A 21,290-nucleotide genomic window follows, 5' to 3' on the forward strand; every position below is an offset into this window, starting at 1 on the left:
TATGAATATCTACAAAATTGTTCAGCAACCAATTTGGTGGATGTACTTTATATATGGGAAGAATCAAAGCAGTGGGTGAATTCTCCTTCAGGCATTATAGTGTGGTTGCATTTGAGTTAGTGTTAACCAACTTCAGCTGATTTTGAAAAAGCTAGGAGATGTGGAGACATGTCCCACACACACCCACTTTTAAAGTGCTACTTTAACAGCAGCCCCTTCCCTACTCACCCACCAGCCCTGGACCACATGGCTGTGTTTTTAAAGCACTTTTAAACACTTTTAATACACTACTTTACAAGCTGACAGCTGCTTTGTAAGCCAGCACCACCCCCTTTCCTCTCACCCACCAGCCCTGGATCACGTGGCTGTGAAAAACATCGGAAAGGCTGTTTTTAAAGCACTTTTAAAGACTTTTAAAGCACTATTTTACAAGCTGGCAGTTCCTTTTCATCCCACCACTCCGCAGGCCGGATACTTTGCATTGGTGTGCCGTATCCGGCCTGCATGCCGTAGTTTGAGGATGCCTGGTTTAAAACCACAAACAATATATATTTGCTTATGTTGTTTATAACCAAAAATGTATCACATACTCTATCCCTTAATATACTGTATATTGTATATTTCAGTACAATATGTATCCTATTTTTGAAGACTGTTTCGGATGACAATAGTGAATTGAGGCCCCATCCAGCTTGCTAAAATTTCACATAGATGGCTTTTGATACAATTGTTGCAAAAAGTAATTAGCAAGATATTGCATTGTTTGTGGTACAGTGCTAATGACAATATAAAAATAACAAAGGAGGCATAAATCCTGGTTCCTATTGTTTGTATAAAAAGGAGATAAATAAGCAGAGATAAATTCTGATTGCTGTTTATCGTGGAGATTTTATTTAGGGTGTGAATTGGGGAACTGTATTTTTTCAATTTTGGCAAAATTGGATCTCCTTAGCATATGCATTATGCACCCAAGGCTAGAATTAACCAATGTGATAACTCTAACAGCCCATCTATGGGAGGACTTGGCATGTGGTATCTATATCTCTTCATAGCCATGTAGATTGAAACGGAGGTGGATAGGGAACCCAGTAACTCTGAAGCTTTAACATCTGGGAAAGGCAGGATGAAAGAATAACATGCTATAGTACACTGGTAACATGATGCAGCTAGGGACAGGGGCATTTCTGAACCAGGAAGAAAATATAGCACCAAAATATAGCATTTGGGTAGCTGCTGGTAAAAATGACATGTACACTCAGCTCATTTTGCAACTATCAGAATCATTCTTAGAAGGGTATCACACAAACTAATACAATTTTAAAGGGTCATGGCATCATGCTGCCTGAGAACTTTGCAAAACTCTGCTGCCCAGAGTTGTTGGGTATGAGATGGATGGCAAATACATTTTCTAAATTAATTAAACCAATAAATAAAACTCTATGAAAAAGAGCAGCTGCTAATTTTGTTTTGCATTTTTCAGGAGACACTGATAGACTGGTGTGATGAAAAAGAACTCAACTTGATTTTAACAACTGGAGGAACAGGATTTGCACCAAGAGATGTCACACCTGAGGTGAGATAGTTCATTTTCCTATTTTAAACCATTAATATTTCTCAAACACTAATAATATATATTTATATATATTATACACATATACATATACATATACATACATATACGTACACATATATATATACATATACATACACATACATACATACATACATACATACATACATACACATGCTTTGGAACTTGTATATTTGATGTACTATGAATATTCTGTTTCTTAAAGAAATAAACATACCTTTATTAAACAACTGAAGAACATAGAATTTATTTTACTTGACTCCATCAACAGGTTTCTATTTTGTCTCTAGGCTACTTTGCAGTATTCCTGTTTATCTTTTGTAACATATACCCTTAATTCAGACATGGAGATTTTTCTTAGGTAGTGATTTTCAGGGTAGAAAATATTGCAAATCTTTAGGGCAAATCAAATCAAACGTCCTATTATAATCTTTTACCAGCCTATACACTAAAAGAAAAGGGTAATTTAATACAGATGCAATGAACATGAATTTGGGCAAACAGTGGAGGACAGGGACACCAGGTATGCTATGGTCCATGGAGTCGCGAAGAATCAGACACAATTGAGCAACTGAATAACAATTTAATGACAATTTGTTATTGGGTGGGGGACAGGGACAATGAGGCAATGCCAACATATATAATTAAATGTTTTGCATAATTATATAACTTTATGACCACCTTGTGTGTGAGTGTAGAGTTAGTATCTCTTAAAAAGTAATAAATTTAAAATTTATCACCCTCAAATTTAGAGATGATTGGGAAGATTAGAGTGTGTCTTGGGGGAATTATAAACAGGACCCTGCTATCCTTGTGGCAAGTTCCTCACCTTCCTATTTGTGGTCTTAATTTGGTTGGTACCGTTCACTTTATTTTTGCAAACTCTGCTCTCATACCAGAATATTATTGTTTAGAAATATTTATGGTATGATGATCAACTGCTCTTTTCATTTGAGATATTTGGCATGGTCCATAAAGTAATATTTCTTATGTATATTACCATTCTAGATGCTTCTTAATGCATATTGTGACAAAATTATGTTTCTTTAGCACATCTATCATTTGTTGTTTAATGGTTTCTATGAAGTTAAATTATATATTGTAATGCCCTACATATTTGGATAAGGAAATCACTTAAAGTTAGATAGACTGATGTTGTCCTGTTGGGTGGAGGTAGATGGAATACCCGTTTGATGGTGATACCACTCTTCACATTTCTGTAAATTACAGCGTGGAAGTATCCATGGGAAATAAAACAGACATAATTTTTATGTATTTAGAGAGTCTCAGATCAAATGATTTTTGTGATAGTTTGCTCCAGTGATATAATTTTAGATTTATTCAAAATTGTAGGAGTAAGAGAATGATACTCTTACTACCACCAAACCTCTTATAATATAATTATAATAAAGACTTGATTAGGTTTAAAGATACCACAAAACTGTTTATTATTTAAACTGAAATGTTGATTAACTTAGGTTTGCTGTTTTATTGGGTTTGGAGATTTTAGTCATTGGTTTTATAATAATTGCAAACTGCTTAGAATCTCTAGAATACAGCAGCACACAAATATTTGAATGAATGAATGAATAAATAAATAAATAAATAAATAAATAAATAAATAAATAAATAAATAAATAAATAACATATACCCAAAGTAAACTGCAATATTTACAATGCTAAAAATAATATCAAAAATAAAGGTGAAGTAGGAGAGAAATTTGAGAATTTTCCATTTTTTATTTTATTTTTTCCAAAGCAGTATTCTTTTCATAAAAAAGGTGGAATCAAAGGATTACTGGTGAAAGATGGATTTAAAGTATCATACTGAATGAATGAATAAAAGTATATGTGCTTTGGTAGAAAATGTTTTAAAATACCCAATATTGTAAACCTAAAGTGAATAAAAGGCCGCTGAACTGATGTCTTCTAATGTGCTTTTTTCCTTAAAGAAAGTTTTGATTGATTAGTTATATTGATGATTTTATCTTTACCTTTCAAACTGGCTTTTTTCTTTTTTGCTTCTATTAATAAATATATTATTTAAACAATTTTAAAAATTATTATGTATTAAATATCAACAAATATTTATGGGTTATTTTATTGAATTTGATGCAGAATCGGATAATCACATTTATTCTCTTGTTTGTTTGTTTTTTAAAGTGCTTAAATTATTATTCCCAATATTCCACAGCTTGAACTAGTCTTTTCAGATATTACATCTAAAATCTAGGTTAAGCAAGCCAAAGAAACTATTCTTTCATCTTTAGAGAGCTTTCTTAACTTCCTAGGCAGCCACACCAGTAATACATTTAGTAACGTCACAATCAGTACTTATATCATGCTCAAGGTTTTCCAAAGGCTTACCTCATGATTCAGTTGCAACATTTTCCAAGCCATTTCCGTTTTTAACCAAGACATTACTCTAGCAATCCATTTTTGTCTTCTCCAGTGCTTCTTCCATTTTTGGAAGAGCTATCTAATTCTATGATAATCAAAAAAGCATTTGAAATAATATTTCGGAATACTCTAATACAATAATAATCAGACATAAAGAAGAGATGTTCTTCATTTGTCATCAGAAGTCTAAAAACATGTGCAAGAGAATCAAATTCAATATAATTTCATATGTGAAGACTTAGTCTCTGTTCTCTCATCTATGATGGCTTCCAGAGCCAAAGTGAGTGAGTGAAGTGAGTGAGACCAGTTTACACCCCTCTTTGGTGATGCTTCTTAACATATTTGATACTTTAGTTTTGTTTTTGTTTGCCAAGAGGTTAACTGACTGGTGTTCTTATTATAATTTCAAAGTATCCAAATCACATTCCTGCTGGATTTGTGCCGTAGAACTCCACAATATTCTTCAGCACAATAACTACATATATTTTCCTGCTGACTCTGAATCATGGCAAGTTTTTAAAACTTCTCTACCACGTCACAACCCCTTGTGAATATTCTCTACCTTATGATTCAGATCCAGGTAATTATTACTTTGGCTCTTCCACCAAGTTTTCAGATAAGCTTTTGCTTATCATGTAATCAGACAGTGGAAGACCAGTTAGTATTTTCTCTATATGAAGATACTATTGCTATTGATACAATCCTAGCAATTTATAATTTTAAATTATCTATTTTATAAAAGATATTTTTCTCTTATATGTATACTATAGATATTTTCCTCTAAGGTTTTCCTAAAACCTCTTAGTTTTAGAGAAAGTTGTTAAGAGCTGGCTTTTCCCTCAGGCACTGAAATAGCAAGGTTGGAGCCTGGAAACTATATAGTTGGATAGATATTGTTGGTTTGGCAACAATATTTCTTGTTTGTTGGATTGTTTTATTTTTCTGTTTTTACTATAACTGTTAAGTTCCTTGAGTCATGATTCATAAGATGGGTGGCCATAAATCTTTTATATAAATAATTAAACATAACATTGCCAGATTTTTTTTAAAAAAGATTTATCTCTTTACATCTTCCTGCAAGATGTTCCACACTAAATGGTTTAAGGATATTAACTTGAGATGTAGATAAGGAAAAATTATTATCTGTATTGCAGTATTTTCCCAAAAAGATGTTTCATGAACGCTACAGAATACCACTTTGGATGTTAAGTAGCGAAAACTAACTACAAATATGCTGAGATTTAATTTTGAAACACAGTAAAAATCTAAACAGTATGCATATCCATTTTCTAGATTAAGATTACAATGAAAAAATATCATGTAAAAGTGGGTTTTTTTCATAAAGAGCACTAGAGTCTTTTTCTTGCTCTACATTAAAAATGATATTCTTACATTATTTCTGAGTAGCACGCTTTACATTTGAGCTATTTCATCATGGAAATCCATTATTTCTTTGTACATTTTTATCTGTTTTGAGTTGATTACACCTTGTTTCAGGAAACTATCTTCTTTAGCTTTTTCATGTATTTATGAAAGATATCCCTTTTCTCTATAATTGCATCAAATTCAAAAAAGTTTCAGACTCCTTGGGGTATTTAGGTGGAAGGTTTTCTATAAATGACATTTTTTGTTTGAGGAAGGCGGTGCTATTTTTTTTATAAGCTTTTCGAGACATTATTCTTCTGCTAAGATTCAAGCTGTAATCCTAAAAAAAGTTTCCATATGTTAACTAATTGAGGAATTAAATAAGTAGTCCAAAATAAGATATTTTTTCCAAAGCTAATGAGATGAGCCCAAGAGCCTTAGCTAACAAGTATTCATCTTATCTATAAAATCTTCAACTAACAGCATGGATAATGTTCCCAATTACTTTTCACAGGATTTCATAGACTTTCTAGTTGCAGTCTAAATATTGCATTGCCATTCATTTCCAGCCAAATGGACCCATTATTCCAGTAGTCTTAATAATCTGAGTACCCAATTAAAAGTTTTTGACAACAAGTATTCTAATATTTTATTTCCCTGTGTTGCAGGAATTGAGCTTATCTTCAAATAAGATATTTCCTAATTACTTATTCAGACTTTCTTTCAGCTTCATACAAAAGACCTTCTCAAGGGTCTCCCTTACCTGTACCTCCCTGACAGACCTCAGGTACAAATCTGGAATCCCTCACTTATCCTTTTCTTCTTGACCAATAACTGTTCACCAGATACAAATGGTGAGCCAGTTAAAGTTTGGGTCAGGATGTTCTGGTGATGGTAACTCATGCAGTACTTATGATGGGCTTTAAAAATAATTTGAAAGCTTTCATTTGTGCCAAATACAGTGACCTACTTATTTATAAGTAGACTCACTTGACAATATTATGGGCATTGTACTATTTACTGATACTTTCAAAGTGCAATGCACTTTAATGTGTAAAGTTTTCTGGCTTCAGTACTTCTTATCTATGGGACAAGTCATCCCATAGATGACACACAATGTCACTGAATGTCCTCACTGAACAAGTGCTGCTACAGAAGGAGACTTAAGAGGGGCATTCTCTCTGGAGAATCTTGTCCTCTAAAAAAATTGGTCACCAAGGCAAGAGTAGTTCCTATTCTTATGACCTTCCAACAGCTCATAAAAACTTGACTTTACAAAAAGCCTTTTCAGATTTCACTGTAAAACCCCCGATGTCTGGGAATTTTCTATTAATTTTATTTTACCATAATTATATATTTTGTTCTATATTGGGGCATTTTCTTGTTCTTATTGCTTAGGCTGAGGTTGCTGCTTCCACTTAGGCCTAAACTAAAACAGTTTATAATTTCATAAATAAAATAAATCCCTTCCTAAGAATAGGTAATAAATAAATAAGCAAGCATGAATACATACATACATATACAGAGGGGGTCAAAGTCCTTATTCTGCCACCCCCACCGGATCAGTCTGAGATTGCCAACAACAGGGAAAACACATTCTGGAAATTCCAAACCGATCCCCATAAACAGAACAGCAGGATGTGAAGTTAAATTCAGGCATAAACTGCAGGGATATGGTCCCAGCAGAAACAATAACTGATACAAAATGGGATCAATTGTCATCAATGCAGGCAATTTGAAATGAAAGCTCAGTTGGAATTTAGATACTGAATCACTGGGAACGAACCATTAAATTTTGAGTCCAGCTTCTGAAGAGTCAATCAAAAACTTCATAAAGAGCCACAACAAATCCCTCTTGGGCTTCTCTTGTCTGTATCTGCAATTCACCTGTATGTAAACTTTACCAAATCTAGCTGTTCTTTAAGAGATGCGGTATAGTTTGCCTTTCCCACAAGAAGTCTGGATTATGAAAAACTTCAGATGCAAGAGTTTCATTTGGGTACAAACTATAAGTCACTTGAAAAAGAGACATGCCAATGTAAGGATTACAAAGTTTCTGTAGGCAAATTCTACATGTGGCAACCAACTTGCCCCAATTGTCTTGTTGATAAAGAGACTCTGTGGATGCTGTTCTTGCATATGATTCAGTAATTCAGCCTATCTGTTCATCGCTAGATGTTGAGTAAATGACAAATGGATTTTTATATCTAATATTTGGGAAAGGCCCTTCCAAAATCTGGAGGTAAATTGAGATCTATGATATGAGATCATATGATTGATTAGATCTTTGTACCTAAACACATGTCCTAAAAAGTTGTTCGTAATGTTTTTTGAACAGATCAGAGGCTCTTGCAAGGAATGAAATGAATTGTTTTTTTAAACAAATCAACCACTTCTAGGATGGTAGTATACTTCTTTTTCAGAGTAATAAAATCCATTGGCACTGTGTCGGAAAGTTGCAAAGGGGAATTCAGAGGCTGCAGCAAGCCATCTGGAACAGATTTTGCCCGGCGGCAAACATAACAAGGCAAAACATACTTCTTGACATTTGCCTTCACTTAGTTACTTTCCTATTCTGGATCGAAAGATTCTTCAAATGGTCATTCACACTCTAGTCACCTCAGGAAAGGCTGAAGCTGCAGTTGATCCAGAATGCAGTGACATGAGCATTATGCCAGTGTGACATAATCACTCTATAAACCGCACTAGTTACCATTTGGCTTCTGGGTGCAATTCAAGGTCCTGGTTATCACCTATAAGCCTTTCATGGCAGAGTGCCTGGTTATTTGAGATGTAACACTTCTTTCTACTTGATTCTGCCTGTCCTGTGTGATTAGGTAGACTGGTGGTGCCCAGGACTCAGGAACTGTGCCTTTTATGTCTCAGCACCTGCCCTCTGGAATGATATCTCCTCAGAGATTGATATCTCCCATCCTGGTGACATTTAGGAAGCTGTAAATGACTATTCTTACAGACTCTGTGACAGAGTAAAGATTAACATAGTTGCTGGATGAGTTTAGTTATATATTATTTGGGGGAAGGCATTTATGATTTTTTGTGTTTCTGTTTTGTATTTTGTATTTTTAATTGTTAGCCAACTATTATCATTGGGAATCAGGCAGCCTATAAATTGTGTAAATAAATAAATATGCAATAGTTTTCTACATATTCTCTTTCACAGGCATAAAATCACCATCACACCACACTAAAATCATACAAGAATTTAGATATGTGTATATTAGCAAAAAAATCAGATATTGGACTCATTTATGTCTTCAGCTTACAGTTGGTCACAATGTGATCTACAGATTGACCTAGGACCCCACAGTCATACTAAAGGGAGGATACTATGCCCCATCTATACAGAGAGTCCCTGTAGATGCTGTGTGAGGTACAAATCCTATTCAAGATTATCTATTGCTGATATGGTAATTCAAAGTCTGGCCCCTTTTTTGTGGGGTCATTTATATGTCTTCCTATGTCTGGGCATTCAGCAACCCATTTGACTTTCCATTGGGAATCGATATTAAAGTGGATTTGAGTCTTCTGACTGATAAATGCGGAATGTCAGTAAGCACCAGCAGAAGTTAGTTGTTTGTAATTTTTCTATATTGTCTCACTAGTGCACCTTGGCTTCGTAAAGCTGGAGGTGCTATATGGCTCAGAATAAGAAGCTAGCAAGTAGGAGTAATTTTAATATATCTGCTTATAATCCTCATAGTGTCGTTGACTCAACAACACAATGAGAATTATAAGCGGATATATTAAAATCATGCATAGGTTCTAAAGCTTTGTCAAGTATACAGATATTAAGGATGTACAAAACATTATGTGTATGGGAAAACAGTTTTAATTATTCCCCGCCCAAATCTAAGCATGCATAATTTGGATGCTTTGGACTATGCATGGGACAAAATGGGACTGATTAATCAATACCCAAGTCCAAATAGGGTGTCCTAGGCAACACTGGTTCATAGAGGAGGAGTGGGAACACAGCCAAGGACATCAGTTGAAAAAAAAGGTTTCTTCCTTCAGTTGCTCCCAACAGGGCACATTCTATTAACTTGCAAGCCTTTGATTTTCTTGGTGCCTCCCTCCCCCGCCCCCAATAGTTACTATCAGTGTCCCATTGCCTTTCACTTATCTATGCTTCACAATTTAAATCACTAGTAAAAAGGCTTGATTTAAATCAACTTGATTTAAATCATCATTTTTAAAGAGCAGTTGTCATCTCTGTCCTGCAGCGGCTCCTCCTCTGACCCACTATTGACTCACCAGCAGTCCCAATATTGCAGAATATGTAGCCTCATGCTACATAACTAAGCTCCAATTCATGCTGAATAAACTAAATTATTAATATATCTTAAATTGAAAACTATCTTTAGATAAATCTTTACTGCCAAAGCATTTTATTAAAATAAATTTGATTAAAAAAAATCTGTTTTAAATTTTTAAAAATCCGATTTAATTTAAAAAAAAAATATTATTATTTTAAATCATCAATTTTTATCCATCCTGCTTCAGAGTCTTTCCTGTCCTTCCCTGTCCCTTCCATGGGTTGAGTATTGACCATTTACTCTCCAAGTGCACTTCCTATTTACTTATAGCTCCCTTGGGTTGGAAGGAAGGTAGGAGAGATCTTAATATATTTTTTTAAATGGGATTATATTAGGAAGACTTTTTTATTCCCACTTTATGTTTTATGTAGACAAACACAATTTGTGGGAACTTTCAGATTTCTTTTTTCTTCTTCTTAAGGTGATAACAGAAATTCTTTAGTGATTATCGGTAATCTAGGACATGATTTCTATTATTTTGTTGACTGACTAAAACACTTATTCATTGAAGAAAATTGCAGGGAGCTCTTCTATAGCAGTATTTTCCAGTCTCCAGATATTAAATATCAGTTTCTAAATATGGGCTTGCTGGCTGAGCATAAGGGAGTCTATAGTCCAACATACCTTGAAGGTATCAGTTATGAATGTCTGTTTTAGACTATATATATATTTTTACTTAAGTGACTGCTAGTCAATCCTGTTGAGTTTTCTTGTTATCTAAAATGAATTATGGTCCTATGTGCCTTTGCAGCAGGAATGGAAAGAAAATTGCTGGGAATATGGGAGAGGCAGGAAAGCTAATGAGATACACCAAGCTGGGATTTTGTTGGCAAATAGGAAAGGGGTTTGGAAAGATTGAGATCTGACATGCCATGGGTTTATGCCATACTGGAATATTTCTGGTTAGAATAATTTATGAAAGGTTTTGGAGATGTTAAGCATTATCATCTCTCTACTCTGCTTTAAGTTCTGATGATTTGGGTTTTTTTATAGTGTACAGCTATGATGCCATGTGGAATGTAGTGATATATAAAGTAAATAAATAAAAAGTAAATAAATACAAATGTCACTGAGAAAGGTGTTTCAACCTGCTAAACCATGGTTGACCCAAGACTATTCAGCAGAACTTGTAGAATGCAGTGATCTTTTCCAGACATTAAATAAAATATTTTTTCTACATCATGCACAGCTCTAATATCCATATTTTTCTTCTGAACAAAAAACCCCATATTAATTCATTAATTTATTGTGTTATAATCCAGATAATATTATTTCTAATGTTTTGCTTTAATCCTTGATATTTTCTTTTTCACTGGCTAACACATTTTCTATGAGCCGAGATGGCACAGTGGTTAGAGTGCAGTACTGCAGCCACTTCAGCTGACTGTTAGCTGCAGTTCGGCGGTTCAAATCTCACCGGCTCAAGGTTGACTCAGCCTTCCATCCTTCCGAGGTGGGTAAAATGAGGACCCAGACTGTGGGGGCAATATGCTGACTCTGTAAACCGCTTAGAGAGGGCTGAAAGCCCTATGAAGCGGTATATAAGTCTAACTGCTATTGCTATTGCTAGTGAGATTATTATATAGGCCTAACCTAACCCCTTTTTTCTAATTTCTCATTTCCAGGTTAAATAAGTGTATTATCTGCAACAGCAGATTGATCACAACCCAGTTTATGTGTATATTTATTGGTATTAGGAGCAACTACAATGTCAATTCCTTGAAGTATTTTTGTGTATGTGCACAAAAGTGAGTTGTCTGACCACTGAAGATACAGATTCTTTCTATGAAGTTCTTCCCTATTTCTCTGAACATGGGGTTCTTTCCACAAGAAAGCTGACTAATTTTACCACATTCCTGAAATCTCTACATCACTTTTACAGGTCAGCTATTTTTGCCTCAAATGAACAGATTTGATCTTCTTTGTCATCACTGTGCAATTCCACAAAGGCACATTTAGAACTTTTGTTATCTATGAAAGATATTTTGCAAATGGTCGTAACCCACTATGAAAGCAACATGTTTTCACCTTTGCATTCAGTTTCATTGTGACTGTCACTGTAGGGAGGAACCTCTGCTTTTTCTCCCTCTGAGATACAGAATTATTCCTTCATTTCCTTCTTTTTTGCTTATTCCTTTCCACTTTTTGCCAAGAATATTCATGGACATGTCTATGTAAACAGTGTTAATTTATCTAATTTCAGGGACCTTTATTTCATATCAGTTAAAAGTGGGTAGACCAATGGATAACTTCACTTGTTTCAGTACATCTGTGGTGTAGCAGGCAGTTTTTGAAAACAATTGGGAAACAAATTACCATTGTTAATTGGCATATCCATAGCCACCTCTGTCTTGGAGTGGAATTGTATAATAGATATGTGTTTTCATTATCAGCCTTTTACCAGCACATAATAAAGTTGCTCATCCCAGGTACAGGTTGCATTGTAAAAGCAGGCTTTCATGGAGATAGATGCTGTGAACAGTGTTTTCAACTCTCATGAGCAACTCTTGCTCTATTTCTGGACTGTCCATCTTGTTACTAACTGCTAAATTTGCCTTTCAATTGAGGAAATCATCAAACTATTTCAGTTTCTATTAGTTTGGTTATTACATCGAGTTTCATGTATATAGAGCTACCTTTGACATTAACATGGCTATTACTACTTTGATATCATTTATTTCAGTGCCACTCTCGGCTTTGGAGCGTATTAGGCAAACAATTCCCTAGATACCAATCAATTGTTATGGATTAGTTAATGGGATGTAGATATTCAAAATTAAGCAGACAAATTCCTTGTGTCTAAAATTGATTGATGAATTGTGTACCATCAAGTTAGTATTGACTCTTAGCGACCACATAGATAGATTTTATCTCTTCCTAAACTTCACGTCTTCCAACCATACACTCATCACAACTGAAACTTAGTCCATCAGCTGTGTTGCTGGTAATCCTCCTTTTCATTCTGCTTCTACCTTTCCCAGTGTTACAGCCTTCTTGAAAGAGCTAGTCTTTAGATAATGAGTCCAAAGTAGGAAAATTTAAGCCTAATCATTTGTGCCTTGAGGGAGAATTTTGGGTTAATTTGTTTGATGATCCATTCATTTTGACTCTGCAGACTATTCCGGAATCCAAGGCTGTTGTAGAATATATGTGGAACAGCCTTGACATTTATTTGAGTATATACAAATATTTTATTTTCAGTAATGCTTATTTATTTATGTGTTTGTTTGTTTGTTTGTTCATTCATTCATTCATTCATTCATTCATTCAATTTCTATAGCTGCCCATCTCAATCAATGGCTCTAAGCAGCTTAACATTCAAAAAGAAAAAATATGATAATTAAAAATATTTAAAAAAAACATTTTAAAACAATAAAAATGATAAAAAATACTAAAAATATCCCGATTGAATATCAGAACAAGATACTTTGACCAGTTAGTAATACAGCCAGGAAACAGGACATTAACACATTCCTAACATATATGATTACATATTTTGTTTGTTCTTTAGACACATTTTTGAGGTATGAGTGTGTGGGTGTGCATGTGTTTATTAGTCCAAGAAAGCCTGGTTAAATGTATGGAAACAAAAGCAAATTTGGTAGCTTTTGTTATAGCAGTTTTAATATACCTAGGATGTAGTACCATATTGTTAAGCATATAGTTTTGATATACCTAGGATGTAGTACCATATAAGCATGCCAGTGATAGGGAATGGGGATAAGAGAAATGTGTGTTTCATAACAAAAGTAGGGAGGCATGTTTATTTGAAATGTTAAGAGTGCATAAGACTATTAAATCTAGAATCTCATATTAGTTACAGTAGCTGCAGCACTCCTTGTGGAAGAGAAAATTATATTTGATCATGACCATGTCCTGCCATATAGTACATCACAGCCTTTTTTCTTTTCAGAGTTTTATTTGTAAATAGTATATATAATGCATTCCTAAGTAATCTGTTGTCTCACATTCATGTTTATCCATGATACATGCTTTAATTCTTTCTTTAATGAATACAGTGCACATAACTTTACTAACTACCGTGTTTCCCCAAAAATATGACAGGGTCTTATTTTCTTTTTACCTACAAAATATGGCTTGGGCTTATTATGGGGGGAGGGTTTATTGTTTTGGGGTTGCCAGGCGGCTTCTCTCTGGCGAGCGGGCTCCCAAAGAGCCGGGCACAGCCTCATGGGCGAATGGCTGTGTTGCGCTGCTGCGACAGCGCAACACAACAGCCATGAAGCGACCAAGCTCACAACCAGCCACTCAGCAAACCCCCTTTGCAGCCAGGCATAGTGCCATTCACTGACCTAAGGGTATCGCCAAGCCGCATGAGCGCCTGTTCACCACCGCCCAGCTCCCGCGGCTTTGCACCTTCCAAATGCCAGTGAATGGCGCTCTGCATGGCTGGAGAGGGGGATTGCACAAGTGGCTGTTCTGCTCTCGCTCACCCACCTCCCGGCCTCACGATGCATGGCCCAGTTCTCATTACGGAGCCAGGGCACTGGCTTTTTCTGCGGCTTCCAACCCGAGTCTTTCGGCAGTAGCCGCTGTGGGCGCATGTTCTATGGTTGTACGCTCTGCAGGCAGCTGGCAGCGAACAGGGACTCACACGGCTTGGCGATACCCCTAGATCAGTGAATGGCGCTGTGCCCGGCTGCAAAGGGGGTTTGCTGGGTGGCTGCTTGTGAGTGTAGTCGCTTTATGGCTGTTATGTTGCACAGCTGCGACAGCACAACACAGCCATTCACCCCTGAGGCCGTGCCCGGCTCTTTGGTAGCCCACTCACAAGAGAGCAGCCGCCTGGCAACTCCGCTCTTCGGCTGGGCATAGCGCTGCTCACCAACCTAGTGGTATCTTGAAGGTGCCAAGCAACGCGATCACCTTTGCCTCCCCCCAGGTTCCCGCGGCTTGGCACCTTTGGGATACTGCTAGGTTGGTGAGCGGTGCTCTGCCTGGATAGAGGTGGGGGGTTGTCCAGGGGGTTTATATGTGGTGGGGCTTATATTTTTGCCCACCAGAAAAATGTGGCATAGCTGTATTATGAGGACATGTCATATTTTTGGGAAAACACAGTAGTTTTCCTTAATATTCTTTTTAAAGTAAAATATAAGATATAATTATATAAAAGTGATGATACAACATTGTACATTCATACATAGTTTTATACTTCTGTCCAATTACTATATAAATCCAAATAACAATAAGCTTTTTATATCAGTTTCATATACACATACACACATACACACACACACAGACTATATGATGTTCACCCAGATCTGTGTTGAGGGAGAATCACTTCATTGCTCTTACCATATTTTGTCTTTATCTTTTATGTTTTATTGCAATTCATTTAATTTTTGTAAGCTGCCCAGAGTTTTTGAGAGTGGAAGAGTATACAAATTTCATTATTAATGGCAGGGACTGGCTGCACATGCGGTTAAATATTTTAGGGGAGGGCTTATTTTAGCGCATGCACTCAAAAGCTCGATTGGGCTTATTATCCAGGGAGGTCTTATTTTCAGGAAAGCAGGGCAACATAAGCAAAATAATATGCATTAGTATATTTTTCTTGTTTCGTCTATTTTGCATTCTTCTACATAGACACATTAATTTATCATTTAAAGAAATCACAAAGGGTAACTGATTCATTAGTTATACTGCTTTTGAATTAAAAAATGTATCATATTTAGGTGATATTAAATTCAAGGATTCCTGAGTCCTCTTTTAAGGTTCACACTTAATTTGTTCATATTTCCTATTCTTTTAATGAAAAAAGTTTGCCTTGTTATCCAATACAGAAGAACTGGAGAGCTAATTTGTTTTATTAGTTAAGGCACCAGACTAGAAGCCAGGAACCTGTGAGTTCTAGTCCCGTTTTAGGCATGAAAGCTCAAAGTGACTTTGAGCCAGTCACTTTCTCTCAGCCCAATTCACCTCACAGGGTTGTTGTTGTGGGGAAAATAGGAGGAGGAAGGAGTAATTGCATGAGTTCACCACCTTGAATTATTTATAAAATAATAAAGGTGGGATATAAATAAATAAGCAAGCAAACATTGTTTAACTGCAGCAAGCAAGTCTCATTGCAAAACACCAATTTTTTTTGTAAAGCAAAAATGTGAATTTGACTTTAATCCAATGTACTGATTTGCTTACAAAATATTTCTACTATTTGGTGCAGTCTATTCATTTGGAACAGTCTGTTTTGTTTTGTATTTGTGGCATATTTCATTGAAAGATACTGCCTCATTCCATGTGTAGGTTTTATGGGGGCAACTCTCCTAAGAAAATTAATTACAGGTAAGTGGTGTCGTTTTGTGAATAGAGATGGAATATTACAATAGTAAATGCTCTGTGCTTTTCAAACCTTTCTCAAATCTCAGAAAATGTTTGCATCTGGGAATGAGCAAAGGTTCTGACCAGTTCTTATTATGCTATAAGCACATCATCATCCCTTAACTGATCTGCTTTTCCTTGAATCTGGGAGTCAGAAATCCCTTTTTCTCTTCTGTTTTTCTGCTGCAGAAATTCCCAACATTCCCATTTTGTGGGCTCCAGAGAGGGGTAAGCAATATCTTCAATCCCAGCCAATGATTTCTAATCCAGTTCATTGCTAGTATTTTTGTTTGTTTTATTTTGGCATCATTTATCAAAAACAATTTTAGATGCGTACTCATTTTTAAACTTTCCTTGTGGAGTCACATGTTCTTAATTTTGTTCATTGGAGGATCCCCAGATCTCCATCAGGCTTAAGGCTTAGCCTCATCTCCATTTGTGTTCTGTATTCTTGTGAATTTTCATATAGCTATGTTGCCCTATATTATTTATTAGAACAAGAGCATCCAAATTCTGGGGTTCTTTTACTTACAGTAATCTTAGTTACCAGAATAATAGTGTATTAACAGCCCCAATCAAGAGCTTTGTTTTTCTTCCTTGGCAGCTGCTTTTTCTAATCATACATGGGCATGGCCCATTCAGTCTTTGCTTTTTAAAAAAATGATATGGCTCTCATTGCTTTCTTTCTGCTTTGCCTACTTGCTGGCTACCTGGCATTGCAATGCACTGTTTGCTGCTTGATTGCCTGGAATTGGTCTTCTTTACCTTTGATTGTAGTATTCACTTAACATTTTGCCCATGAGTTCTGGCTGCCACTTGTATGTGACTATTGATGGATACTCCCAGTTACCTCTTGTCAAACCTTTCCCCTCTTTTCACTGTTTCCAATGATATTATGCATCTGCTGACTTCATTGAATTGCCGTCCTGAAGATTTGTGCATCTGCTAATTGATCCTGCTCTGTCAATTTGCTATGTCTGCCTTTTTTTTCTTGCCTTGTCTGTTTGACCACTAGCTTATGTTGATCACATGATACCTTAGAATTTGACTGCACATTACTACTGCCATTTCTATGCAATCCCAATCATTTGCCAATTGTGTGCTCTTTCTTGTTTATATACTGCTTACTCTTCCATCAAAAAATTTAAAATGTGAAGAAGAGAAAAATGTTTTGATCTGGCTCCAGTTTACCCTTATTCAGTACCATATGCTTGGATTTTTAGAATGTATCTTTATTTATATTTTAATCAGAATATTACCCTTACAAAGTTTAGAGTAGATCTTCTACTGTATAGCTTTTTCTTTGCTACGTTTACTGATAAGACTATCTATAAGGATTTGCTGCAGGGAGATTTGATGTTTAGAAATAGAGCAAAGTGAAAATGCTTTCCACTGGGCTGTATTAAAAAAAGGATAAGGAATGTTTATTGACTACATTTGCTTTAGTATTTGTGTAATATGTTGTCATGTCCAGTTTATGCCAGTTCTGTTCTTGGACTAACATGAGTGACAGAGATGAACAGGTCCTAATTGTTGTTCTGGTTAACAAAGTGTATAGCCTACAAAAAAAACAGAAATAAGATATAGAAAAATAGTCCAGCAATGCTAAGATACATTTAGAGAAAAGCTAGAAAGGGCTCTCAATGGAATAGCTGGTGTAAGCCCATCATATATCATCTATTTTTTTCTTAGGGATATTATTTCATTTGATATACCTTTTTAAAGAGAATTGTAAGGAAAACATTTTACTGAATACTCTATTTTATTTAAGAAAAAAATCTAGAAGGCATTAGCTATTCAAAATACAGTAACAAACTCTTTAAAATATCTTCTGGCAACTTTCCATGCAGTATTCCAAGAAGATGCAAGGACCTTCTGAGAAAGAACCCCAACTTCAAAGTAGGTCTTTCTCCTTAGTCTCAATGTTAAGATTTCACACAATTGAAATTGCCTGGGAACTTTTCTCTTAATCTTCTAAAAAATACAGTATAATCTCTGACTTGACATAAATTTCCATTCTCACATTGTCATTCAACTAATAGAGAATCTTGTTTCCTGAACCATGTATTGATGGCATCATATTAACTAAAGTATATTTAAATTGCTAGTAGCAGTGATTTCCAATATAACAAGACAATTATTGTACATCTGGTTTTGCTTTTCCCTGATATTAATAATTTGAAATGGACACAAATTCCATGTAGTAAAACTGAGAAACACTCTTGAAGAATTCTAATCCTGTTCTGGTTTCTTAGAAATCTTCTGTTTGCTGCAGCATTTTTTTTAAATTAAGTCACAAATATCAAAATTCTTGGTTTTAATTCAAAGCTTTCCTGGTAGCTTTCATTATGATAGAATTAGAATTCAGCCACTGCATCATAAAATTTTCTATATTCTATCATTTGAAAATGTATGTGTTCTGAAGGAGCAGGTATTTTTTAACAAATGTTCCTAGTTACTAGAATGATGTTCCAACTCAGATATTAAATAAAACACACATTCTTGAGTTTTGATGTATCATTTCTTGAATTTTTTTCTGTTTGCAACTTTTTTCATAGTTTGAATAGCTTTTTTGTCATTGTTCGTGATATTCAATTCTTAATAAAATTCTGTTCTTGATTTTTCTATTTGAAAAACACTTCATTTTGCCCTTTGACTTGTGTATGTCATTTCAACTGTGTTTTAAATCTGTTGCTCAAATGGATAAATCTAAATTACAATTCTTCATCTGAAATCTTTTAGCATCACTTTCAAGGAAGTTTCTCTATTATACTTATAAGATTTTAATTTTGGGAGGAGGGAGGCTGGCAGTACTCTAATTAATTTCTTCCTAGTAAAACTAAAACAAGAATACTGAGTTACTTGCAACATTTTTCTCTTACCATTAAAGCAGAATTTTTATTTTTTTATCTTCATCCTACCTCACCTCAGTTTAAGAACTGCAAAATTAAGGATTCAGTATATTAATTTCTTCTAGACTTTTGCCATTTTAGTTGAGATTTTTAAATTGGTATTTTTGAAATACAAATTAAAAATTCCCCAGTAGAAAATCTCCTTATCTTTAGCTTTGCCATTCAATTTAGCTAAATGTCTAAGAATCACACAAGACTGCATTTGCAAGGATTTTTAATTACATCTAGAAAATTAATTTGTATGTTTGAAACTGAGTTTTATACTCTTGTGTAGAATTGGTATATTACTGGATCACTATATAATAGGCAAATTGATTTGCCAATACAGAAATTACAAACTTAATACTTCAGATTACTTTATATTACTGTCAGAATTCCATATTATTTATGTGTACAGTTTGTAATTTTTTCTCAAAGTGTGTTTTTGTACATATAAATGATATAATAGGGTAGTCAATTAATTCCTATAGTTTTTTTTTGTTTGTTTATTTAATCTTTGTTTGTTTTATATGGCTGCCATCTCAAACAAGTGATTCTTGGTGGTGAACAACCATCACATTTATTTAAACCAAATTACAAACGCAATACAAAAGAAAATGAAATATAGATAGCAGCTGAGAAAATTATAATACATGTATGCTAACATGGATGGGATTGGTTTTAAACTTTATGTGATGTTATTTTTAGAATTTATTGTTATTTGTGTGATGTTAATGCTGTTAATTGTCAGTTACATTTTTACTATTTCATGTAAACCACTTTTTCTTAGGAGCATAGTAGAATACAAATCCTAATAAATAAGCAAATAAATAGTAGAATCACTGAAGATTTATAATAGCTTTTGTAAATTAAAAAAAATACACATAAAAATAATTGTACATCAAATTTAATAGACTGTTCTTTCCTCTTTAACTAGGTACAACTAATTTTGCCAAGCCATGACTTCCAGTCACTATCAGTTTGCTCCCTGCAAATCTCATGGTACCAGTGGCATGTTAATTGGTGTAGTCTTTGCTCTCACTATGTTCAATTTTGTACAGTGCATGTTTTAGCCAAGGTTTGATGCATTTATATATATTTAACAAAACTTGCTTGAAGTTCATCTTCTTAATCATTTGGTATATATATTGCCTTAAGTTAACCTAATCTATTGATAATGCTATTATTAGCGCTGTTTTGCTTCTAGAGCCTTTCCATTTTAGTTGCTTTCATTTCCTGCATCTTCCTGAAGCACAGATGACCAGATGCAAAGCTTTTATATTTTTATTAAGCCTTTGCATTATAACCCTGCCATTTAAAGGGTGAGAAGCAGTGGTGGGTTGCAGGCGGTACATCCCGGTACGCGCGTACCGGAGCCACTGGATACTGTTCGGGTACGGTGCTCCGGAGGGCCCACCCACCCACCCAAGCTCCTTACCATAGTTTAAAGGCTTTTGCACTTCTGCACAGGCACATGGCGCTTACAGCACCTGCACAACGCTCTGCAGAGCAGCTGGAGCATCACAGAGCATCGTGAAGGCGCTTGAACGCATGTGCACACATCCATGAGGATATTGCCGGCCCTGTTCCAACCGTACCTGTTGGAACAGGATTTGCATCCTACCACTGATGAGAAGTAATGAGGAAAGAATATTGTTTCAAGATTCATTTGAAAGTTAAAGTATCAACAATTGAGATTATATGAAAAATCCAGTCTAAAGAGGGGATATAATGTCAATGACTACTCACTACACAGATACATGTAACCCATAAAATATTATTTCCTGAATCCTATTGCATCAGAGGGCTATTGGCCAGCTGCCTTGTTTTGAGTGGTCATTCCCTTTGCAGTAGGGAAATGCTAATAAGTTGCACACTTGGCAGCTGTGACTTTTATGAATAATATTTCACTAATAAAATAATTCAGTCTCTTGATTTGGCATAAAGGTGTTATATAGTGGAGGCTGATGTCTGACCATGGTACTTGGGACAGCTTTAGGCCTTTGGGTGCCAGTGCTATAGGCAGGATTTTCATTATGACCCTTACCACTTATGGACTAGATGTATACCCTTTCTGGCTGTCCTGGAGGACAAAAGGAGGGGCATGGTAAACTGGATTCCCAAAATAATCAGTGCATCATTGTGTGAGAGAGTATTACATATAGACTTGAAAGAGGCTGTGCTATGCCATCCTTAAAACACTATTGGAACTACTGTAGGAGATAACTACAACCCTGTCTCCAGGTTTTCCATTTTAGGAAGATTATTGGAAGTGTGCTAGGGAAGCAACTTCAAAGCTCTCTTGGAGACATTGGTTATTGAATGCTTTTAGTCAAGATTCAGACCTAGATGGGGAAAATAGGTTCC

General features: G+C 35.3%; 1 protein-coding gene across 10 annotated transcripts in view; it reads left to right on the forward strand.

Annotated features, from left to right (window-relative positions):
* GPHN (gephyrin) overlaps positions 1 to 21,290 on the forward strand; it is a 231,627-nt gene that overhangs the window by 101,391 nt on the left and 108,946 nt on the right. For 4 of the 10 annotated variants that reach the window (XM_032227446.1, XM_032227414.1, XM_032227465.1 and 1 more), the window contains exons 4-5: positions 1,481 to 1,573; positions 16,222 to 16,260. In XM_032227446.1, the coding sequence (XP_032083337.1) occupies positions 1,481 to 1,573; positions 16,222 to 16,260 (132 nt within the window). Of the gene's footprint in view, positions 1 to 1,480; positions 1,574 to 16,221; positions 16,261 to 17,882; positions 17,932 to 21,290 lie in introns of all 10 variants that reach the window. The other 6 variants (XM_032227456.1, XM_032227421.1, XM_032227439.1 and 3 more) reach the window with 2 other exon arrangements.

The sequence above is a fragment of the Thamnophis elegans genome, chromosome 1, assembly GCF_009769535.1.
Source record: "Thamnophis elegans isolate rThaEle1 chromosome 1, rThaEle1.pri, whole genome shotgun sequence".
Classification (NCBI taxonomy): domain Eukaryota; kingdom Metazoa; phylum Chordata; class Lepidosauria; order Squamata; family Colubridae; genus Thamnophis; species Thamnophis elegans.